The following is a 24,531-nucleotide window of genomic DNA, read 5'->3' as shown; positions in this document are numbered from 1 at the left end:
CGTCACTTAGCCTCCCTCATCAACAAGCTACTGCCAGTCCCCTCATCAACACTAACACTCATGTAGCTCCCCGAAGTCGTCGCGGCATTCCTCTCATTCAGAAACCCAGTCTTCTCAGCAATTTGAACAGGACCTCCAACACAGCCCTGACATGTCTGCATCTGCGACGCAGACAACATGGTTCCAGCAATCCAATTATAAATGACCCATGCCGCTTGCAGAAACACAAGATCTGCAAGAAGGATGGCCAAGAGCATGACACCTGGACTCTTACTCTGCGGCACAGAACAGAGGTACTGCGAAACAATGGTAGCATTGTTGCAGCCTAGCGGCCCCATCTCACTAACGAACCGGTCATAAGTTTCGTTTAGAAGAACAAGGTTCTTTTCCGTTACTGGAATTGGTGCTCCTGGCTTTGGGATTTGGGCATAGCGCGTAGCCTGGCCCGTTAGTGATGAGTCATTGAGAAAGGAGCCGTTCTTGCGATTTGGATCATCGGGTGGAAGAATGGCGTATTGAAGATTCTTTTCATCCAGAAGCAGGTTGGGGGCGTTTTTGTTTCCGAGGTCAACGGCGATGAGGGAGTGAAGAATCCTTGTGTAGTGGAGACTTTCCCAAACAACGGGGACAAACTGATTCTGGTCTCTGTTGGTATTTGGAGTCACACGGTTGATATGAACTCACCTTTGGGTCGGTCTTTATGAAAGAGGTGTCGTTGAGAGCTTCGGGTCGTCAGTATAGGGAAGCCTTGGTAGGGAGAAAGAAACTCACGTTCATTTTGGATGAACCCATCAGAGGAAAGAAACCAGCCAGCGAGGTTAAACAGTTTCGGGTCGCGAATGCTGACTCTTGTCAGGATATGAACATAATGTTCTTGGGGTATAACTTACTCCTCTATGCTCGGGTTCGTTGTGAATGTGATGCCTCCGGTCATCCAATATGAATCATCCCCTAGATCTTGGGTCTGCGACATGGTTGTCAGGATACCCGTGAAATAAATGTTCAGTAACCTTGTTCCCCACCAGATACTTGCGTGGGTCTTGTAGTCATCTTCGATAACATAATCATATATGTGATCACTCTGACCAGTGTATTCAACACCAAGGGTAATGTTCACCAGCCCTTCACTCGTCATAACATTGCAAGAGGCTGTAGCGTCGGTGAATGTCGTGATCCAAGATAGCCACCAGCTTTTTGACGCCCTGGCATCTGATTTTCGGAGATTAATGTCGACTTTTGTTAGGTAGCAATCTTCGAGAGTATTATTCAAATATGCGATGGAAGGATATGTCTTTCGAAAGTCTGAGTCATCGTTTGATGAGGTGAGAGCCTTGACGGAATATTGAAAACCAAGATTGGTGGAGAAAACACGATCACCGACAGACAAAATTTTGGGCTGGCACTTGACTTTCATATTATTGTCCCAGTTTAGAGGAGCTTTCATGAACCACCTGCACAAATTTAATAGGGTGCTAGTGAGAGCAAACACTTTTTGTACTTACCGGATTGATTGAGTAGTTGTACCATTAGGATCATCGGTGAAAATTGGCTTGAGATAAAATGCACTCGACGCGAGATTGATGATCGTAAACAGAACCATCAATATCAAACCGCCGGCGATAGCCACAGGAGTAAACCACCGAAACGGGTACGGTTTCGTGACGGGATATGAAAACCACGAGGAATGCATCGTGGCGGTTGAGCAGTTTTGTCCTGGTCATTCTGATGCCCAGAAATCAGGAAAGGTGGACATTTATCTACCTGAACCCAGTCCATCCTTCGTAACATGGAGGATCATGATCCCTGCGATGGCTGACTTCTGAGGTGCAGGGTAAGCCCTTGAGGCTCGGTACTTTCCATATCCGATTGGCTAGGAGAAGCCAAATTTAGCACGAGAAATCCTCGCGTCGCACTTTGGCCAACTGCTAAGCCTTCTTTTGCTGCACTCCTCCTGCATCTAAGATTGATTAGCGTTTCATTGCTCCTTGTTATCAACTGCCTAGCGAAAGCTTAGCATGTTCCTGTTTGCTCTTGACCCAATGATTTTCGTGGCATTCATATCCGCAATTACCACGACTCACCTCTTTTCTGGGAATTATCGAAGACACATAGCTACAGATTAACGCAATAACGAAGATGGAGCAGGTTAGCCATCCTCATATACTTATGTCTACAGCATTGAGATTCGATAAATGCTCAAGACGTAATTACTACCTTTCACTACTTTACGCGCAAATGAAACTCAAATTCTTCACTCGGGGTATTGCATATTGCTATGTTGAGCCAACTTAACCAAGTAAACCCGAATCTATCCTTTGTAGTCCTCCCCTTCAAATCTCACAAACACTTCCTAGCTACCAACTTGACTATGATGTCTTACATGCAACGTCCATACTGATCCATCCACTTGCTCTCCGCATTAGGAGAAGAATCAACCAGTTTCCAACAAACAACCGTGTACCCAACTCCCTCAAGGATACTAAAGTCCGGCTTCAAACATTGGAAGATGTACGCAGGGGTAGTAGCTATCTTGAGCTGCTCAGGCTCCTGGTCATCAAACATGTGAACCAGACTAAAGCCGCTTTGACCCCGAGCAACGAAGTCACTTTGTACAGCAACAACCTGAAGACAAAGGGATTCAGGATGGTTGTACCAATCCGCTTCATCCAAGATGCCCCAGTGTTTGCAGGGCTTCCCAAGCTCACAGTCCTGTGGAATCGAATGACAGATCATAAAGTTTCTCGCAACCGGGAACTGAGCAGCTTGTTGAACTTTACCAATGAAGGTGCGAGAAAAGGCTCGCCCGATTACAGGCTGCTTCCTGACTGCAGCATATCTTGGGTCGGCTTTGACATATACCTTGCTAAGGCGTGGGGTCTCATCATAGGTTCCATCAGGAAGCAGGCGACGGGGTGCTCGAGTTTCATCCCAGTCGTTGATGAGCGCCTCGTCACGGTCGACGAGACGTGCGAGGTTGGAAATGGTGCGTGTAGCCTTTGCAGAATCCATAGTATTGGTGGGATTTCGCCAAGTGAAGTAAACTGAGAGGGTTGTTGTTACCGAGGAAGGCTACTGTAGATGAAAGCAGAGGTCTGCCGCAAGATTGACAAATGTTGGTCGTAGGTTTAAGGGGTATAGCAAGTCTTGAAGTCAACGCCGTAATTGTTTTGTTGTTGCGAGTTGATGTTGAATGAAGTGCATCTCTTAGTGACAGACTGCATATTTATAGGAATAGAGACTGTGATGTTCTGAAGCAATTAATGAACAGGTGCGATTGTTCGTGAGCAAGCGATGCAAAGTTCAACTACTTGGTAACTTGTAAACGAGACGGGGTTATCAAGAACTGTAATAATGTTGAGGGGGTAAAGGCGCATGTTCAGTTGAACATACATTTGTACTCACTGTGATCATTACTCATCTTTATTTAGGATGTCTAACTAATTGGTTTGGGATGAACCTTGATAAAACGTGAAGGGAGAACACGGACATTCTTCAACATGCCGTTCCAAACCAGGTTCATTTTCAACATTTGTGATTTCAAAACCATACCCAGAATAAAGATCTGCCACATTCCAGATCTCTTAAAAGATCTTTGAGTATAAATGGTGTTGGATTTGGAGAAACCGCGTCGTTTTAGGGGTGTCATCCGCCAGGGTTGGTTTACACCTCTGTCATGACGTTACTTAACCGACTGGTTTTAGGCCGATAATAATCCAGAAACAATTCAACACTGAGTATGATGTTAAGCGGTTCCTGACTCTCTTCCAGCGCAAGTAGGCACTATGCACCGGGAACGATCCGGATCGCGCCAGCGCCGTGATGGATGTTGGATCGCGGACTGCCCATCATAATGTCTCTTGAGCATATTAGCGTGGCGCACCTGACCTCTCTCCCAAGCCTCTTGGAACCCAACTACACCCCCAATCTTTGATACCAGTTAAGCATCGAGGTTCTCGCCTATATACACTGCTACCAGCAATGTAGGTCAGTTAACCAAGGACTAGCTTATGTGATGGAAGACATAATAAATAGAATAAATATATCTACATTATTATCTAATTTACATAAATTTAAAACTGCCTTTTATTTTATATATAAATAATAATTATAACCTTAATAAGAACTTTAAAAATAAAGCAATTATACTATGGGGTTAACTGCCAGTCAATTAGCAAACAGAGCACAGCCCCATAGACAGCATAGCATAGCCCTGCACGTAGCATGGCACAGCCCCACAAATAGCACAGCACAGCCCTGTACTTTTGGTTAGTACTTTTGGTTAGCTAAATACCTTATAATTATTAAGATCCTTGTTGGAACTTAATCATTAACTTCAAGAACACAGTATACCCATTTTTATAAGCACCTGCACCAGGGACAAACGATTTACCTTTTCAGTCTACTTATTATCTGTTTTCAACATCGGTCACATATGGATACGCTTGCCCCCGATAGGCTTGTCCCACTTGATTCATCTAAAGACGCCGACCTCGAATGGGTAGCATCGCCGGATCTCGCTGGTCCTGGGGTTAGTTCATCATGAACTGTAACCAGCCGGGCAGCTTCTTAACTGACTCCCTTCCAGGTTGTACTGAATTTTGTACTTACAGCGGCACTATCATTACTTGTTGCCGCCGGCTCCTACTTTCATACCTACAGCGGATCCTCATCATCTCGCCTGGCTGGTAAACATGGCTCACTCCAACAAATGGGTGTCGCTCTGCTTGACCAGAGTGCTGTAACAACCACAGCTATAGCTTTATCATCTTTGATATCCTGGGAATCATCTTCCGCATTTACACGAAAGTCGTGTCAACTCTACGTATCAATGGGCAATGTCTCTGCTCTTATGCTCATAATCGGGATCAACCATACCAGCGTCGGACGCCATATCGTCGTTGCTTTGATGGCCCTGGAGTCATTTGCCATTTCCATCCGTCTTACCTTGAGTAACGAATCTATTTCCAGTGAGCTAATGTGGTTAGAGAGAGGAAATACGTGTCCACCCACTGGGGCTGATCGCATAAATGCGCTGAAGCCTCTTTCTGAATACTTAAGCCTTGCGAGCGATGCAGTGTGCATACTACTCGTGCTTTTGTTAGGGCTTGGTACCATCGCTCCCTTAAGACGCAAGATGACCAGGATGATCCATTTTGCTTGCTTCGCGCATGGTCTTATTCGACTTGTCACAAATCTTTTTGCAATCAAGCAGCTCTTCACAAACTACAGACCGTACTTGCAAGACGATGTATCAATTTGGTCATTTGGCCAGATAATTCCTCTCGTAGGACTCGCGATACCTATATGGTCTCTTGTTGGTATGTATTCCAATTTGGTCGCTGAGTTTCTACCCCTATTGCACTTCGTTGTCTTGAAAGCAAAGTTTCATAACAGCAAAGCATGACATTATTTCCCATGTCTGACGACCAGGTATTCTTATACCATATTCCATTATTGATTGCTAACTGCTACCTAGAGTCAAACATCCGTGGTCCTTCAACTGCGGAAGATCAAGACCGCAGTACACAGGAGGATCCATCCACATCAGACACATTTGACCTGTTCCTTTCTATATCCCCTTTTGTCTACTTCTTTCGCACAATCCCGCTTGTGGTATTTGTATTTAGTTTTATCGCATTATCATTTGGTCTCATAATCCTATCACGATGGTTCCAAGGAAACCATTCCTCTGGTAATATACTGCCTATCTTAATATCGAATATCTCTAAATACTCACTCACAATCTATAGTGAGGCATATGCGTCCAACGATAGTAAGAGCTTCACACTTACGTAACCTTATCTATTATACGACATGGGGCAACACCTCACATGCCAGCCACGCGCCATCATCACTTTTGGGTCTCATTCCATGGAGGCTCCAGTGGAATAGAGAGAGCGCTGTTCCTCCGGGTTATCGGCGAATAAGTTGGACATGTGTGAGTCCTTTTTCTTCCTCTCTTTCTTCCACTGTATGCTCATCAGCATGGTAGTCATGTGGCCATAGTCTGGCAGCTAACTTCAGCAACTCTCATCCCCTCGCCTTGGCAGCCTTAGAAAACAAGCTTCATGGTTTGAGGAACTCCAACGCCACAGATGCTTCTCACCAATCATCCACCCCTTCTACTTCAAGTATACAAGACACTCACTCAGCAATCTCCATTGCCAGCGGAGAATCCCCAAGTCAGCCCTCTCAGAGAAGGAAGACACAGTCGAATAACAACGGACGAGTCTCATCACGTCAAAATATCAGATCGTTAGATAATTCTGAGAGGGTTGGCGTACCCAAGTTTTTCGAACTCTGTGTTACTGTTGGAAAACACTCTGTTAGACTGGGCGAGATCAACATATCATCTGTTACAACAGATGGCCAGTTATTTAAAAAGATCTGGGATAGCTACCGAGAGATCAAGACATCAACCTTGGGGGCCACCATTAGAGGCTGGTTCTTTAAACCCAGCGACGTCTTTTTTGTTCATGTCAGTCCTTCTTGAAATTCCGAGCTATATCAACTAACCTTAGCTCTTAGTTTGGAGTCATGGGCAGGCATAGAGTGGGCATATACAGCAAACCAATGGAGATACCACCTGCCAAAGAAGTAGACGAGGGCCGATATCACTACTTCGAGTGTCCGATGCAGCCGCTCCCTCCCATGCCGGATCACATTTTCTTGCACTACTTAGAAGAGGCAAAACAGAAAACTGGTCGCCAAGATAACCCAGCTGCACATGCAGAAGATATTTTTCTCTCTCGGCTACCCAAGAAGCTAGGATCTAGCATCTTCACGAGTAGATCTGGTCTTACGTCTGGAATTACGTATGGCTGGGGTGTGCATATAGTCGAACGACCAAGCGGTTGGGCTAAGAGCATGCTTGGTATATTGAGCGCACTAACATGCATTGCTGTGTTTGCTATTACCTGGATGTGTGCTGATTTCGATAAAGCGATTGGCATAGGCCAATATATAACTGGAGTTCTAGCAATCATAAATGCCGCAGTTTACTTTGCCTTACAGGATTATAGCAGTCCGTTATCACGACGAGAGTAACCATTTATTCTTATCTAGATAATAATTCATTTTTAGCTGGCTAATTTTCATTTATTATAAAAACTAAATTATTTAATTCAGTCTAATAATTGTTATTAAATTATAATTTCAAAATGTTAAATGCGATCGACTTACTGGTTCAACAATTTGTATACTGCGTGACAGTCGGCACTCGGCAGCTTATCAGAGTTCTGGCTATACGCGTTGCAGTGAGTTTGTTATCTGCCATACAATTCTAAAGAAGAAAGAAAAACGCCATTTTTGTTTTTCCCTCCCAACCACCTCCCCTTTCTTCTGTTTATGCGTTGGTAGTGTTTCTCGGGCGACCATCTCCGAGCTTCCGCCGATGCTTCCAGGCATCAAAACATCTCACCGATAGCACACTTCAACACAGCAAGTCGCCATGGCACCGCGCAGACACCTCGGAAGTCTCCCGCATATTCTACCAAGGCTGTTAACTTACTCTGTTCGTCCAGTATCAGCCATTCCGAAATATCCGACTTCAGGGACTCGAAAGTCGTCTACTCAAGCGGTACCGAAACCAGATCATCATGCGCACACGACTCTCGAGCATCCGCTTACGTTTCAAACAACCGCATATGGCTTGATTGACCAGAATGTAAAGATTGAGGAGGAGCAAATTCCCAGCTACGAAGCTTCGCGGTTTTATCCGGTCCAAATTGGAGAAGTTTTCCAGGGTAGATATCAAGCGGTGACGAAGCTGGGCTATGGGAGCTCATCAACAATATGGCTCGCCAGAGACTTACGGTAAGAGACTCTCGAAGGAAGAAACCGTTCATATCAAAACTCACCACCACGAGGTGCAGGGACAATAAGTATGTCGCCCTCAAAATCTACGTTCATACTTCCCGCAATCACCGAGAGATCCCGGTATACGAAAGCATGTCACCGATACTAGCAAAATCTAGTAATCCTGGGCGGAACAATATCAGACACCTACTGGGTTCCTTCGAGATCAGTGGTCCCGATGGCCGCCATAAAGTTCTCGTGATGCAGCCCGCTCAGATGAGCCTCCGTGATTTCAAGCAAGTCTTTAGACCAGACGGCGGGTTCGATGAAAACTTTGTGAGAGGAGCCACCCAGGAGCTACTCAAGGCCCTCGAATTCATCCATGAAGAAGCTCAACTAGTACACACAGGTTAGTCCCGGATCCCTTTTTCCCACTTCCAAGGTTAACAGTCTTCAAAGATATACACCCTGGAAATCTGTTGCTCGGTCTAGACGACGATTCACAGCTTGAACCACTGGTAGACATGGAGCTGAAGTCACCTGTCGCCCGGAAAAAGGTCACAGAGGGCCGTACTATATACCTCTCACGTTCGATGCGCCCAAAGCCAGGTCCCATGCTCTTATCGGATTTTGGTGAAGCTAGGACTGGAACTGGACCGTTTGCAGGCGATATCATGCCGATCCAATACCGCGCGCCCGAGGTTATAATGTGCATTACCTGGAACCGCCCAGTGGATATCTGGAGCGTTGGACTAACGGCTTGGGACCTTCTTGGTCCGAAACGATTATTCACGGCGAAAGATGAAGATGGAGACATGTACGACGCAGCACACCTCGCAGAGCTTATAGCAACACTTGGCCCGCCACCCCAGGAATTTCTGCAACGCAATGTCGAGAGAACGGCTGACTTCTGGGACGAACAAGGTATGTCTGATAAGTTGAATTTATATCTACTCTGGGTGGTCACTGACGCATTGTAACAGGCAAGTGGCTTGGACTGGCACCTATTCCGAAAGGTCGCTCACTAGAGGAGCTTGAGACACGGCTCGAAGACAGTACGGGCTTCATTGCGTTTCTGCGACGTGTTCTGACATGGATGCCTGAAGATAGACCTACAGCGAAGGAATTACTACTAGATCCGTGGGTCAGCGGGGAGGACAGAAGCACATAGGACGCCGTAGCGTGGCATACTCGAAGCGATGAGTGCTGGAGTGGTCAATCGAGGCTGCACCCTATAAAGCGCCAGGGAACAAAGAAAATTCAATGTATCAATATTCGAATAGAACTGTAAGAGTTTACTGAAGCTAAAACGTCCTCACCAAGCCTTGCCTGAAATAGACTTCTTCTTCGTAGCTCCTCTAAGCCTGCCAAAGAAATTCCCTCCCATAACTGACGTCCTGGCAACAGTTTCATCCCGCTCCCTATGCCCCTCACATTTCCTCGGCGCCACCCGCCCCTGACTCTCCCAATAAAACCTCGACACATCAAACTCATGATGTGTCCCTGGCGCTACACAAATAACCTTTTCCTTGGTAGCCTCCAGCTGCGGCCAACATGTATCACACCAGTTACAGCCTGGAAACTCTTCCGACTTATTAGCATTGGTAACTTGAATAATCTTTCCACAGAGCTTGTTCGAACAGCAGGCTGTTGAATCAATGGTAGGCCACCATTCGCGGAAAGACGCCTTCTCGGATGATATCATTGATGCTTTGCTCTTGAGCTCGAGTTGGGTGCAGATCTCATTGCAGACATGTGTTGCGAAGAAGAATTTGAAACCTTCTCTTCCGAGGTTTGTGTCTGCGAGTTTGAAGCGCTCAGGATCGAGAGTGTGAATGGCTGGGTCTGTGAGAACGTGCCCCACGCCTTGAAGATCGCAGACCAGAAAGCTTCCCCAGGATCTTTCATAGGTAAAGTGCGAGAAGGCCTGGGCTGCCTTGTTGAATTCATCGTCTGGGTTATCCTCGTTGACGTAGCTGCAGTTATTGTTGTACTTGACATAATCACCCTCGATGAAGGGCTCAAGGGAGATATAGTCGGTACCGGAATTGCCAGATTTACCTTTCAAGCATGATGTAACGATAAAGTCAATTGAGTGCTTATCGCCTGTAAGAGCATTGAACTCCAGTGCGAACGCTTTGCAGAGAGCTTGGCAGCGCATGTCCTCGGCAAGATGCGCAAGACGCTTTCCACCGCGCTTGAACGACTTGACGACGTATGGGTTTGTGGAGTGTGTCGTCTTGGCGCAGTATGCAAGGCGTAGAGCGCCTTGAGCAAAGGGCATGCGACGTTTGTGAACGTTGAGTTCCATGACACTCAACTTAATGTTATCATCGTGAGCCATCATGTCATTCAGTGTACCAGAGCGGTGAACCACAGTATCCGGACTGAAACCCTCGACAACGAGCTTATCCTCGAACCAACTCTGTTCAGACCACTTCTTCTCTACATCTTCGAGGATTGCTTCGCTCTGCTTCTCGTTGAATTCATCATCTTCTGCTTCACCGATGGCGTCTAGATGAGACATTTGAGCAGTCTTGGTTCCCTTTTCACCAGTTCGAGAGGAAGACTCTGACATTCTAACGGCGGTACGAGATGCGGAGCTTGTAACGCTCTTGACTACCAGGTGCCGAAGGGCACTGTATGTAGTGCCCAGCTCGGCTTCTTCAAAGAGCAGACCACCTTTGGCAGTGCCCTTGGAGCTTGAACCGAGAACGCTACTCCTCGGTCCTGAATTTGCCTTCAACGCCTCTCGGTAGTGGGGGTTTGACTTTAGAAGCTTGCAGTCCGCCGACGCGGCGGCATATTCCTGGAGGAAAACGTACGCCATCTTGTCAGTCGCACTCAGAATGCGGAGAAGAGCGTAGTTGAGGTTCAGACCGATCATCTGCTTCAGAAGAGGCTGATAATGGAGCTTATGTGGTTCGCTTCCAGGTATGTAGTAGTCATCGCTCTTCTCTGTCCAACTGTGAAAGATATTGCCGTGTGGCGGAGCATCAGCGATGTGAATGATGCATCGGGTCTGATTCTTCCAGGAGGCATTGATGGCCTGTTGGATACCACCTAGGACATCCTCGGGTGCATCACCGCCACCTCGGGCTCTCAACTTATCGATGAAACCTCTCACCTTCTCCACATCGGTAGTGAAGTCGATGAATTGGATGTGATTCTTATCACAGTGGTCCTTGTAACTGACCACCGCGATCCTCACTTCCGCCTCATTATAGAACGTCTCGGTAATATCCTGCATGATCTTCTTGACCTGCTCTTTAGCAGCGGCGATGAAGGGACCCATAGACGAAGTAGTATCCATGAGAAACAGTAGGTCCGTAGCACAAGCCGCCTTGAACATTCCCTCATTGGGAGTTCTTTTCATTTGGGCAGCAGCTTGAGCTTCCCGCTTGAGTTCAAGAACACGAAGCCTCGCTTCAGCGGCAGAAAGGCCTGTAAGACCTGCTTCGCGCTTGAGACGATCGTTTATAGCGCGCTCCTGCTGCATTGCGCGGCGGAGATCATCGCGTTCGATCTCCATCTGGCGGAGGCGTTCGCGGGTGCCGGAGGAGGTGGCGTTGGACGTCCCGGAGTCGCCGGGGGTTCGGAGACGTTGGAGAGCGCCGGCGATGGGCGGGACGGATCTGGGTTCATCGATGCGACTTGGTGCTGTGCGGTCTCTGCTTGGTGGATAGGGAGGGAGGATGGTAGACGCTGAAGATGCACTGGACGCAGTGGAGGTTGCGGAGGAGGTGTCAGTCAGGGCACGAATATCTCGTGTCTCCCCATCACTTCCGGTAGAACCTGGTGGTGAGTATGGAGGAGGGGCACTCATTTTGGTATGTATTGATGAATTGGACTACTTGAAGAATATCGCTGCTCTGTATTGGAAGCAAGTATATATATTCAGCCCATCTCGACTTCTGTTACTATTTCCATACCGTTACCGAAGTCGATCAACCTACTCCTCATTATCGCAATGCTAGGCTCTTTCAGAATCCTAGTGCGTCTTCTTCGCCCGATAAGGCTTCCTTCGCGCATCGACATATCAAGCGCAGCTCCACCGAAGCCCTCCATATAAACCGGGCGTTTCTCAGGCCTCAATTCCGCGCCATTATTCCCATTCCGCATAATCGGGTCCAATCACAGCCCCCGTTGCCTTACCACTTTTAGCGCTGATGGACACAGAATTCCCTGTTGGTCCAGATTGACCAATCAGATCAATGCACGAATTCGCCCTGTTTGAGGGTGTAGTCCTGGAAAAGTCGTGTCTGCCTGATCTGATGGAGGCAGTGTTGTTTTGGTGGAGTCATGTCGGTCGCCCACTGAGTTAGGGAGTACAGCTTGGACTTTGAGCATAGACATTACAGGGGCCGACGCCCGGGAGCAGTTAATTGATAACATTAGCCTTGGAGCTTGTGAATTGAGGTTCTGAGAATGCCTGGGGCGGGGTTCATCACCAGATACATAGCCAAGTTGCCCGAGTCAATCTATCTTCCTTCTGTCAGCCCATCATCCGGAGGTGCCTATCTTGGGATCTCAAATAGAGCCTTATCGGCTATACGAGGCTGAATATTTGTAAATTATTGTGGTAAATTATTGTGGTAAATCGTCGGTCTAGACTGTGCCGCATTTTCCTCGCTCATTATCGACCTCATCAGCCTCAACACCATCTTCTTCATTGCACTCTTCACTTTCATCCGAGACCTGACCTCAGTATATTTCATGATTCTTCAATCGTCAACCACGCCTTCTGCTTGAACAACGAGAGTTCATAATGGCGGATACTCGTCGCGCAGAATGGTTTCTCTCCAAAGCATCTCTCCAACCCCCTCCCCGCCTCGGCCGTCTAACCGAACCACCCGCACAAGACTTCCTCCCATTCAGTACTACCAACCGCGATGCAGCCCGTCAGCTCCTCGTACAGCAGAGAACCTCAGATCCCAACTACAAGCCCCCAGACCGACAAAAGCGGCATCTCTTCCGATCCAAAGAACAAAAGGCTGAGGCCTGCGATACTTCACAATGGAGCTTTACGAAACATGAAGTCGCGAAAGCCTTCAATGCGCTACTAGCACAAGAGATACTTCCTCCGGCTGGCGTTGCGCAGGCTCTCTTGCTGCATACTACACTGACATCACTGGATGAGCTTTGGGGTCACCTGAATGATGCGCAGCTGGAGAAGAGGATGAAGAGAAACAGGATGAGCGAGATCTTGAACTTCGATTCAAACGGCATGACTTGGTTGGATACAGTGACGTCCCGTGACAACTTCAACTACGTTCATTTGTTGTGCCAAACACAAGCGAGCCAAGGGGTCTTGAACAGAGCGTTTGGCATGGCCCTGTCCCGATCATCTCTCGAGTCTATGAAGCTTCTGCTGAGCTTCGGAGCAGTGGCCTCTGACTACCAAGATCTCATCGGCCAACATATACGAGCCAGGAACTTAGACTTAGTGAGGCTTCTACTGTCAGCGCCTAATTCTATGGCACCCTCGGATTGGAAGGCATGTCTCGAACAAGATTTCGCAAGGGTAGAAGCAGAAGAAGCATTGTCTCTCTCTTTCATTCTCCTGCTCCTATCTCACCGCCCAGAACTGGTCTCGGAGTCCTTTCTCCTCAGTGCACTGAGACTAGAGAGTTATCAAGCCACAGCTGTGATGTTGGGCTACGCATACTCCAATCAGGTCTTCTTCGCCATTCGTCATCAGGTCTGCGAAATCATTTCTCAATATCAGAATGGCAACCAAAGACTAGCCTTCTTTACTCTCCTTTCGCATTCTGGTCTTGTTGGGGACAACTTGGTCACTCGAGAAGAGCTTGTCAAGGAAGTGCTCGCTCGCCACTTACCACTTGTCAAGCTGCTTGTGCATGCTGGAGTCGCGGTCGATGTCCCTCCACACAACGCTTTGAAATGGGCTGTCTCACAACTAGACTTTGACACGCTGGAAATTCTTAGACACGGGACACTGTCGTTACCTGCATCCCAAGTACTGAGCTACCTGCCCGATAACATCCCAGAGCCTGACTTGGTTCATTTCATGAACATTTTTGGCTCTATGGGTCTGGGAGGACAACAGCTCGACTCATGCCTAGTCCGTGCTGCGCAGAGAAAGCAACAGCACCTTGTCCAAACTCTGCTCCACTACGGTGCATCTGTTGAAGCTGAGGAGGCTGCTGCCATTCGCGCAGCTATCATATCTGCTGATCTGTATGTGCTAAGCTTGCTTCTACAAGGGCAGTGCGCACCGGCTATACTTTCAACTCTTATCCCTACCGCCATGGAGATACCACTAAGAACCATGAGGTTCAGTGTGATGCAATGTCTCATTAAGAAAGGCGTTGAAGGACAGTCACTCGGCACCGCTCTTTTGCAGCTCCTGTCTGAAGAGGGCAATATTGACTCTGATCTCACCAAGCTTCTTATCGACAATGGTGCACCACTGGATTGTACCTCGGACGTTGACGCTTCGCCGCTTGTACAGGCCATAAAGAAAGGAGATGTCACAGTTCTGAACATGTTATGCAGCGCGAAGCCCACAGCAGAGGCATTGGCTGCTGCTCTTCCCTTTGCGTTCAGCACTATTGCGGCCTTTGGCTACGATGTTGCGCTAGAATTAATGACCTTACTTCTCAAGCAGGGTGCATCGGGCCCGCCACTGAATGAGACATTTCTCAAGGCAATTGCATCAGATGTACCACCCGGCTTTGTGCAGTTGTTGACTGAGCACGGCGCTGACGTCAACTATTCGTCCGGCCAGGCTTTTGTGATGGCAATCGAGATGGACAAGTCTTCACTTCTGGAGCTACTATGTTCTTCCTCTCCGCCAACCCAAGCAACAGTCACTGCTACTCTACCTAAGCTCATCGAGATAAAGCACTACAGCCTCTCCAACATCGAGCTCTTCCTGAGCGCTGCATCACGCGCCACCCCAAAACCATCTCTCACAAATACATACGCTCTTACCAAAGACCATCCACAGCGATCAGAGTTGTTACCATGCCTATTGCGTCATGGTTTAGACATAAATGAAGAATCGGGTATGATTCTCTGCCTCGCTGTCCGAGAGCACGACATGGACCTCATCAAGTCCATTCTTGCTCTCGACCCAAGCATCGCTACACTCTCCAACGCCTTTCGCGAGGCATGCCAAGTCGAGGATTCGGATAAGAAGCTTGATCTTATGGAACTTCTACTAAAGAAGGCTTCTCCAGCTGAGATCGGACAGTCTAAAGCCCTGCTTCAAGAAACCCAAGCCGCTCTTGACGGGAACATGGATGGACTTTGGTTACTCCTCGGCCACAAAGCCAACGTCAATTTCAATAACGGTGAGGCTGTTCAAGCAGCTGCTTCAAATAGCGCAGGATACCCAATCATCCTCAACATGCTCCTGTCAGCTGGTGCTACAGATGCTACCGTCGAGGAGGCATTTGACGCTGCTAGCAACGCTGATACACCAGCAAGCATCAAAACTGGCATATTTGGAAGTCTGTTTGCTTTCCACAAGGATATTTCAGTTGAGATTATATCCCGAGCTTTTGTCAAGGTACTCGAAAGCCATCCCGAAGATGAACATCTTTACAACTTGTTACTAGAGCATGGCGCTGGTGCTCAGGTACAACTCGCTACGTTGGAGGCTGCGGCTGAAACCTCTCCTGGTGGACTTTTTCAGAAGCTTCTGCGACAGGTCTCCAACTCTACCATGCGTAATGAGATTTTCGAGTATATCAGGATGCATACCACCATATCGTCGATGGACAGACACCAGGCCTACGAGACCCTCTTGAAGCAAGGCATAGATAAGTCCCAGATGTCTGAAGCCCTTGTGGTATCGATTCGGAACGAACCTAGCAATCGGGAAATTCCTTTGTTGCTCCTCAACCATGGCGCCCAAGTCAACTATAAGAATAACGAAGCGTTCGCCGCGGCATTTCAGTCGCGCAACTTGGAGATGTTCGAACTCCTATGCTGTTACCTCGTGAAAGGCGAGCATGACGAGGCAGCGAAGCTCGTCTTTGAGCATCCATATCTACGAGAGAATCCCTGTGTTACAGTTGAACAGAGTGTTCGTGCGAATATCTACAGGAGTGTCCTGACCTGCAACATCGATCCGAAGAGTATCTACACCACGCTCGTTCACTTCCTCGATTCACCAGAGTCCAACCTTGCTATAGTGGAGCTTCTTCTCGAGCATGGTGCTGATCCCAACGATGAGGATGGTCACTGTTTCTATCTCGCGGCACGACACAAAGAAGAATCTCACTTCCGGTCTCTGTGCAAACACGCTGACCTATCAATTGTCCTACCCACGATTTCACGCCGGATTGTGAAAGAGCACAACGTGACAAGGTGGTTCAAGATCTGTTTCGAGATGCAGCCATCCCAAATTGCAGGACTGTCAGACCAGCTTTTGTATCAGTGTATACGCAAGTTTCCAACTGGCACTGATTGTCTGGATGTACTTTTGGGTGCGGGCTTATCGCCGTCTGCGACGATTACTTATCGTCTTCATAAGAACTGGGAGGAGGAGGAGATTTCGTTGCTTATGTGGTGTCTTGTATCCCCATTAAAAACTGGCAATAATGTTATTCTTAAGTTGTTGGAGCACGGAGGCAAAGGCAGGTCAAGGCTCGGCAACCCACTGACTCGTGCTAACTATACAGCAGCTTTGCCAGACTACGTGACCCCTGACTCCAAGATACCCACCATCTTTCTCACACTCCTCAACAAATCACGAGCTCCCGTGCTGGAAGCTTTGCTTAAGCTTGATGGCACCAACGTCCTCAACCAGACCATTTCCGGATCAAAGTTCAGCTCTCTAGCTTCATACCCGAAGAAGCCCAAACTTGAGTTCACAGCTCTGTTCGAAGACGAGGACGAAATCCCGCCACGTGAAGCATCACTCTTCCTGGGAAATCTCGACGCCTTCAAGTTACTCAACAGCACTATGCTCCCCGACGATGGTACCCTTCATCTAGCAGCTCTACTGGCCCTGCCTGACTTCACAGACTGGCTTCTCTCTACCCACGAGCCAAACTACGAGGAAGAAAACTTTGGTTTCATGGTTCCCCTAGCACTGACATGTTACTCCAAACCCTTTCCGTGGTGTAAAGTTGCCAACGAGGAACAAGAGTGGTTCGCCCGCCTAGAAGAGACCATCAAGATTCTGATCCCAAAGACATTGTCCAGTTGGAGGTACCGGCAGAAGCTTCCTTTGCATCTTGCGCTGGAGAATGGGAGCCAGGTTACCATGGCTATGTTGAACGTGCTGAATGCAAGGGGTATTGGAAATAGAGATAAGTACTTGTACACGGATAAAACGGGCATGCAGTACTCGCCTTGTGAGTATGTTGAGGTTTTTGTAGAGGTTGATGATGACGACAAGATGAAACTGGTCAAGATTCTTCAGGAGCATGGATTAAACTGATCAGGCATGTGTATTTACTTTGTTGTATTTATCTTCTTCTACATTCTATACCCTGACTTTTGTATTGAAAATATAGTCACTGTTCAATTTACATTCTCAGGAGTTCGTTATTTTTCTGTGATTTTTGCATCAGGGGTTGTGAACACGGTATACGCATTGGCTAAATAAGCTTGGTGATAGACTTGCCCTTGTTTCCACCATTGTAAACATCTATCCAAGCCCTAGGCATGTCCTCAATCCTCGCAGGGACGATATTCTCAATATCAACATTGATTCGTCCATCAACCGCCGCCTTGATGAGCTGCTCCATCCCATCAGGAATTTTATCCATATGATCAAAGAGAAAGAACCCCTTCAGCGTCAACCTCTGGGAGATGATCTCAAACCAATTCTTCAACATAGTCGGCCTATCCGAGTTGTAGGTACTAACCGCTCCACAAACTGCAATCGTTCCAAACTTCTTCATCCTCGTGAGGACACCATCCAAAACCGCTCCACCGACATTATCAAAGTAGATATCAACTTCATCTGGTGTCGCCTCCTTCAGATCCTGCACAAACGTAGGGCTTTTGTAGTCAACGCATGCGTGAGCAGCGAGATAATCTCTGACCCATGCACACTTTTCTTCACCGCCTGCGATGCCTACTACACGCTTGGCACCAAGTAGCTTGACGGCGGTCTGCACCACGATGGACCCTGTTGCTCCAGCTGCAGCGGACACAACTATCGTGTGCTCAGGTTTAGCTTGCGCGATATGCAAGATTCCGACATAACCTGCCAGACCGGATCCTCCGAATGCACCGAGATAATGCGTGATAGAGTGGTTATTTGGTAGAGGGGCAATGTGTTGCACTGTATCGGTGTCGAGGATGATCTTGTCGCCCCACCAGGATCGATACGGTTCCATTACCAAGTCACCGGGTTTGAAACGTGCGGAGTTGGACTCGAGGACTTCGCCGATCACTCCAGAATGCATGGGGTCGCCGATCTTGATGGGAGGGACGTACATCCTGTCCTCATCCACGGTGCAGCCGATGAAAGTACGAAGGCCTGCATCGTTGGAGATGTAAAGGACCTTGACCAGAATTTGTTCTTCTTTGAGAGATGGAAGCTGGATAGTATCTAGTCGAAATGTCGGGTTTGGGCCGTCTATTGTTGGTGTTCCCTCTGTCTTGTTGGCGAAGACCCAGACTTTAGCTTCAGTGTAATCAGTCATGTTGATGGCAGTAAGAATATAGAGTTTGAAGATCGAGATTACTTCCTTGGGATCATGGTAACCGGGAACCGGGCCCTGTCTTTAGGGAAATATCTTCATCGAGTCTCCACTCATATCGGAGCATCAGTTGTGGGCCATGACGATGTAGTGATGTATAAGTTAAAGCAATCATCCACTAAATGGCAGGGTTGCACTGGGATATGCTGATAGCGGGCCTCAAGTACTGGATCTTTGGGGAGTTGATCAAATTCGGCTAGAGAACAAGGCGTTATGCCACAGTCCGTAAGTAGATATTCAATGCATGGAACTGTAAGCCCAGAATTATCCCTTTTCATGGATCTCAACTACTGATGCAGCTCAATTTGAGCTTTTTCTCTTCCTCTGGTGTCATTCGCAGAAGCCCTGTCAGTCACCCGCTCATGATGTGCAGTGACTGGTTGAATTTCCCCTGTTGGCTACATGGCTAGAGAGAGTCCTCGCTAGGAAACGGACTCTGGCATGGTGTCGCAGGGCAAAGACGATATGGATTCATTCGCGAAATCAATTCACTGCATCAGAGCCCTGTGGCCTTTATATTATCAGTGTGCTTCGTATCAATAGTAACGGTAGCTGTGCTATATGTGCTTCACATTTCGCCGTCGTGTTCTTCCAATCACCTAGCTCCGGGGTATCCCGATGAACATCCCATCTGTAGCCTGGCGTCTTAACCTATCCTCTGAAGACGCTGAGTATTATACTTAGGAAATCGACCTTTCAGGACTTGTTCCTGCGCCAACCTCGCTTGATGATATTCGATTCTCCGTGCCTGTTCGCACCTGTTGCGAAACTCTTTCTCAGAAGATTCCTTTTCACATTTGCCACACTGATTGCACATTGCTGGAAGTGCCCTAATTGTATCGATCTCAAAGTCTCTCATAGAGTCTTGTTTCTCGTAGTGCTCTTTTCACACGATTGCAGGATACATAGTGCGTTTGGCACAAACGATGCAGTAACGGTTTGGTGGATGGTCCATGGCTCCGCTTGCTTGAAGGCAGGGGACCCTATCACAACTGATACAAGTTGGTCCGGACAGAGGGCGTTTCAGAACTCGCAGGCACCCTAAGCAAAAGCGTTCTTGGAATAAAGTTAGAATGTACCACGATGGGGCAGTGGGAGGCCCCGGTGTTTGATCAGACGTACCGGGATCATCGGTGTTGTCATTTGTGACCACTGGAGTAGGCCATTGGTATGGCATTTGCGGCTGTGGGTAGTTCTGATTCGGCTCCGGAGGGTTGGGAAAGCGATTGGCTATTTCCCCTTGCCCTTGTCTTGGCTTCCTTGGCCATAGCGGTATTCTTTGTTCGAAGTCATGTTGAAGTACGCGATTCTTATGGCTATGTAGCGAGTTCTTTTGTCTTAGTAAGAAGTATATATTGTCATGTGAATGCTCATGTCCCAGCATTTCAAGTGAGCCGTCTGTGAGCATATGTACATTCTGACCGCTAATCTTCGTAAGCGAAGAGCCGTCCAAACAACTACTTGTCATAGCAGTCAAAATCTGACTGATCTGGTGATTGAAGATTCATGGTGGTGATTGAGTGTCGATAAACTGCTCTTGTTCATGCACGTCACTTCCTCGCCTCTTAATCGTTTTGTCTTGACTGACAAACCGCGGGTTAGCATTTTCCAGTACTTAGCAGTCCTCTCGTGCATGGCAACATGTGGCTCTTGTTGTTGATTTGTCCAATGAATTATTCACAATGGGTAATTGTGTGGGTGGTTAGTTTATTCCATGAATTGTGTTTATGAGTCTTGAGCACATAAGTCTGGCAGCTGATGCTTATATCACCCGCCCAACTGCAATTCCTCACGCTTTGACAATTTCTGAGTCATCTATCGATCGTGAAAATATCTGATTCAATTAAGAGGATATAAAGACTGTTGAAGAAGTGCCCCTGTGCCTAACGATATTCCTAAAATCTTGCCATCAGGACCAACCATACCCCGAGCTACTTTCTTGATTGATACTTAGCGGCAGCATCATCGATGCAGTTTTTACACTTTTTGCCTTCAGCCACGCCAGGCGTCTCTCTGCACATATAGTATAAGCCTCTGTCTATTACTCTCTGTCGGCGCGCAGCCGAGGACCTTTTGTCCGTTTCCGCGCACCTCTCACATTTACTCTTCCCTGGGGCAAGGGGATTTTTGTCATTCGGGCATTCCCCTTTGCTGATTTTTTCTTCTCTCTTTGCTTTTGCCCTAAGCCTTTCTGCGTCCCTGTCGGATAAAGCGCTTTGGGGATCTGCAGAATCGGACATTAGACCATGTGGATGCGTTTGCGCTGTTTGACTGCCACTGGGTCCAGGTCCTGGATAGGGAGCGGCTTGCGCATAGTAGTTGGGATGCTGTGCACCAAAGCCAACACCTAGAGGTTCTCGTGAGGGTTCTCCTTGGCCATAAGCCGCCCTAACCAAAGTCGTTCTAAGCAAATTTTCTCGTCCACTGGGATAATGAGCGGTTGAACTCTGACGCGTTGGGTCATATGGTAGCACGGGTCTGGAATGACTACTAGGGCTGTTCAAAGTATTCATTGGAACGGTTCCTGTTGTGTGGATTATGGGCTCATTTGGATCCGAGTAAGTGCCTGTTTGGTAGGGAGCAAAGTTTTGGGGCTGGCTGCTGTTGCTGGCCCACTGATTGTTCTGCGCAGCTTGAGCTCGGCGAGCCTGCTCATCATTGTTATGCGACATTGTGTTGATGTTCGATATATTGGTAACTTTCTTAATTTCTGTGTATGAAGGAGGGCGATTCGAGTGTTTCTTGCGTTTGTGTTGTTGTTCTGGATGCACCTGTTCAGGTCAGGGGACTCACTATTATATATCACAAATGCTCCCTTACCTTGCTCATTACTGGCAGCTACACAGCCTGCTCTGATGCACTTAATCTTCCCCCATGTATCAGTGAAATTGTTGTTGATGCTCTCTATCTCACTGTCGCAAGACAGCAACAGCAGTTGTTGGACACACAAGCTGAGCTTTCTGAGCTTCTGATTCCGTGTCCCTCCAAAGGCAAGATATCAGTGCTATCACCATGCTGATTAACATCGACTGTTCTTGACCAGTCTATCATTGCTGGATGCTCCGCTGTGAAACCCAAGTACCGTAAATGAAGAGCCTGACATAATTCAGTGCTTATCATCTGTTGCCCTCAAGTTTGGTGATATTTCCGCCAGCAAGGGAATCTCACGCACCCTCTTTCGGTATCTGGATAGCATTGATCATAATGTCAATCCCATTGTTCTTGTAACTTTTTTCTATTTGTTCACCACAATAAGGATCCAACTTTATCAATAGATACGGTTTAAGTAAGCTCGGTAAGCATATCCTTCTACACTTCACTTGGGTATAAAACAACCATATCTACAGTCATGGCTTTAAACATTGAGACAGATTTTGGAAATCCTTCTTGCAGAAGTATCAAATTAGCTCATTTGATGTGTTTCTACCGGGTGTTCTATTTTTCTATTGTGAGACCTTTCCTTGACGAACCTCTCGCGACTCCTCATATTTCTGCCTCTCTTCTTCTCCTCTGCGACGCCCTGGAAGCATTGGCACAACCTTGGCACTGGCGTTACCCAGGCATACGCTCTTGTCCGCACCGACACAGTCCTTGTTGCCGAAAACGATGTCTTGGGTTATAAACCTGTCCATAGCAATTCCCACATCGCTTGAGAGAGCCAGCACCCCGTTTATAGCACTGGTTACATATGTGCTTCTCCCTAAGAATGGCCTTCTCATCACCGTTGAATGCTTGCATGGTATTCATATGCTCCGGACACATCAGATTGCCGGGATCGTTGACGTCGGCTGTGCATAGTAGGCAAAACTCTAGCTGAAAAGCTTGAGCGTCATTTTGTCGGCGCTGCTCGCAATCTTCACAGCGTATCCCGAATATGGGCAGAGGTGCTCTGCAGTTAATGCAATATACTCTCAGGGGTGCGTTTCCCCTCATTCCCCATCGCCGATATTCTATGGCTCCTGGAGGTATATTCAAAGCGCTATGGACTCCTTGAGCACTGTATTGATCAGTATTATAGCTGTTGTCAAACCCTTGTAAGCCTTGGGGTTCGTTTGCATAAGATTCCTGGAGTTCAGAAAGATGGATGTACGGGGCAAACTGTTGATTGTTCGGAGTGTAGCTTGACTGTTCGCCATGGTGTTGGCCGTCGTAGGTCCAGTTTCCAAGATCTCCATCATTCTGTAGCCAGGTATTAACATTTTGTTCAACAAACGGATATATCAGTTGTAGATCCGTATCATGATTTTGGGTGCCGTAAGACACTTCTAGGCTGGAAAACGGATTGAGAAGTGTAGAACTACGATAGGCATAAGCACTACTGGAGCCTGGGTCATTATACTGCGGGCTGAATAGATTAGGTTGATGTGTTTGAAGCTGAGGGCTAAAGGGGTTTGGTGGGAGGGTCTGATAGTTGAGAACGGGGGCTCCAGTAGAGTGACTACCGGCAGCTTGCGAGTTATACGATTGGAAACCAGAAGGTTGAGGGTGGTTAGGATAGCTCAGTTGAGGGTCGACTGGAGGGTAGAAAGTGTTTCCATGAGGGGGTTGATTGGCTGGCTCCTCATTCCAACCATGAGGTGGTCTAATACCACTTTCTTCCGGGGGGGCATAAGGCGCTACATATGGCGCACGAGTATAAGTCATGTTGCATGTAGAGAAATATAGGTTGATACGTTTATGCTTGGAACAGTCAACAGTTATCTAAGCGCTTTATATAGTAAGAAATTATAAAACTCAGTGATAGACATCTGTAAAACCAACATCCACGGTCGAACATTTGGTTGCGCACACGGCTCTTGATAGACATAACAATGTTTCAACTCTATCTTGGTGTCGAGAGCATGACGGTTTTCGGTGGTGGCACTGATTCGTTTTTGCTTATGTAGGAAGGTCGAAATAGTTGATTCCCTCTCACGACGCAAAACGACTCAGCATCATAAGATAGGATAGTCTTTTGTTGAAACTGTAGGGTAGAGCACTTGACTAAGGTTCTCTGAAAGTGAATAATAGTGTTATGTCTTGTATTTAATGTTCTACTAGACTATGGGGCAGCGAGTACTAGCTGCCGGTCAAACAGATATTGATGAAACGATATACAGCTTTGATTGCTGTTTGTTATCACGGTATCGGGTATCCTCAACTTAGCACTGATAACATTGTCCTTATCGATAACATTCATTTCCAGCGCGTATCGCGTCGCGCGTCTTCCAAGCCAAGCCTTGGCGTACATACTATAATCTCATGACTCTTTCATGATGGCCATTCGCGCCGATTCAATACACCATCCTCAACACCATAACCTATTTTCCCAATCATATCGACCCCAGATTCGATAGTTCCCCGCCTCATCGTTCTACGGTGCCTCTACCGCGTTAGCCCAACCCCAGTTCCATCACCAACTTTATTTCCCCTCAATATTGGCCAAGAAGGGCCGAATGCCAGCGACACCACTAGCACCCGTCATTCAGCCATCGATTCTCAATTAGAATGGAAATGAGGAGAAGAATTCCGGGGGATCCGGGGTAGTATTATAGCTTGCATTTATTTATTTGGCATGCGCGCAATTGGCGACGACGCAGAGCGACACTGTAGCACCAAGATATTGAGAAGATTACAATTAATTGCCGCTAAAATTAAAACCGTTTCTTTTTTCTTGGTGAAACTTAATAAACCAATTATTAATTAGAACATTGTCGATCTCTACGATTTGACAAGGTGCTGGTTCGGTAGTTATGATTTTGCGTGAAGCAATCAATCAAGATTTGAGGCTACCCAGGTGAATCAATCACGAGCGGGAGCTATCAGCGGAACGACAAATAGAGTTTGATTAGACGCATTCAGTACTGCAACATTCATTCGCTGAAGAAGTCTCTTGGGATTCGTCGAGTCATGCCAGAGTAGGAGCCGTATAGTCTTCAGCACATAATATTCACATCGCCTGAAGCTACAGGGTAGTGCTGCAAATGAAAAAATTGTCCACCGTCATAGTGGTATGCTAGTCCTTAACCAAAGGCAAGAAAGTCAGGAGAAGGTCGCGAAAGGA

The 24,531-nt window shown here is 47.4% G+C and overlaps 8 protein-coding genes across 8 annotated transcripts; 3 read left to right on the top strand and 5 right to left on the bottom strand.

Annotated features, from left to right (window-relative positions):
• Nucleotides 1-2: 2 nt before the first annotated feature.
• Nucleotides 3-1,690, bottom strand: FPRO_06540 (uncharacterized protein; the record flags this gene model as incomplete). The annotated part of the gene is made up of 5 exons (XM_031228535.1): nt 3-638; nt 685-722; nt 772-842; nt 891-1,451; nt 1,503-1,690. The coding sequence occupies 5 exons, from the start codon at nt 1,688-1,690 to the stop codon at nt 3-5; spliced, it is 1,494 nt and encodes a 497-aa protein (XP_031078862.1).
• Nucleotides 1,691-2,376: 686 nt separating this feature from the next.
• FPRO_06541 (uncharacterized protein) lies at nt 2,377-3,009 on the bottom strand (the record flags this gene model as incomplete). Its single annotated transcript, XM_031228534.1, has 1 exon — nt 2,377-3,009. One exon carries the CDS (start codon nt 3,007-3,009, stop codon nt 2,377-2,379), a length of 633 nt encoding a protein of 210 aa, XP_031078861.1.
• A 1,423-nt stretch (nt 3,010-4,432) lies between these two features.
• On the top strand, nt 4,433-7,047 carry FPRO_06542 (uncharacterized protein; the record flags this gene model as incomplete). Its single annotated transcript, XM_031228533.1, has 6 exons — nt 4,433-4,528; nt 4,586-5,318; nt 5,477-5,692; nt 5,751-5,938; nt 5,993-6,478; nt 6,529-7,047. The coding sequence occupies 6 exons, from the start codon at nt 4,433-4,435 to the stop codon at nt 7,045-7,047; spliced, it is 2,238 nt and encodes a 745-aa protein (XP_031078860.1).
• A 403-nt stretch (nt 7,048-7,450) lies between these two features.
• Nucleotides 7,451-8,968, top strand: FPRO_06543 (uncharacterized protein; the record flags this gene model as incomplete). Its single annotated transcript, XM_031228532.1, has 4 exons — nt 7,451-7,815; nt 7,875-8,206; nt 8,257-8,721; nt 8,781-8,968. 4 exons carry the CDS (start codon nt 7,451-7,453, stop codon nt 8,966-8,968), a joined length of 1,350 nt encoding a protein of 449 aa, XP_031078859.1.
• Nucleotides 8,969-9,112: 144 nt separating this feature from the next.
• Nucleotides 9,113-11,623, bottom strand: FPRO_06544 (uncharacterized protein; the record flags this gene model as incomplete). Its single annotated transcript, XM_031228531.1, has 1 exon — nt 9,113-11,623. One exon carries the CDS (start codon nt 11,621-11,623, stop codon nt 9,113-9,115), a length of 2,511 nt encoding a protein of 836 aa, XP_031078858.1.
• Nucleotides 11,624-12,565: 942 nt separating this feature from the next.
• Nucleotides 12,566-17,215, top strand: FPRO_06545 (uncharacterized protein; the record flags this gene model as incomplete). Its single annotated transcript, XM_031228530.1, has 1 exon — nt 12,566-17,215. The coding sequence occupies one exon, from the start codon at nt 12,566-12,568 to the stop codon at nt 17,213-17,215; it is 4,650 nt and encodes a 1,549-aa protein (XP_031078857.1).
• A 160-nt stretch (nt 17,216-17,375) lies between these two features.
• On the bottom strand, nt 17,376-18,431 carry FPRO_06546 (uncharacterized protein; the record flags this gene model as incomplete). Its single annotated transcript, XM_031228529.1, has 1 exon — nt 17,376-18,431. The coding sequence occupies one exon, from the start codon at nt 18,429-18,431 to the stop codon at nt 17,376-17,378; it is 1,056 nt and encodes a 351-aa protein (XP_031078856.1).
• Nucleotides 18,432-21,931: 3,500 nt separating this feature from the next.
• Nucleotides 21,932-23,132, bottom strand: FPRO_06547 (uncharacterized protein; the record flags this gene model as incomplete). The annotated part of the gene is made up of 2 exons (XM_031228527.1): nt 21,932-22,098; nt 22,175-23,132. The coding sequence occupies 2 exons, from the start codon at nt 23,130-23,132 to the stop codon at nt 21,932-21,934; spliced, it is 1,125 nt and encodes a 374-aa protein (XP_031078855.1).
• Nucleotides 23,133-24,531: the final 1,399 nt, after the last annotated feature.

Source organism: Fusarium proliferatum (genome assembly GCF_900067095.1).
Source record: "Fusarium proliferatum ET1 genome assembly, contig: FPRO_scaffold003, whole genome shotgun sequence".
Lineage (NCBI taxonomy): Eukaryota > Fungi > Ascomycota > Sordariomycetes > Hypocreales > Nectriaceae > Fusarium > Fusarium proliferatum.
This window is presented reverse-complemented; position numbering and strand designations above follow the sequence as displayed.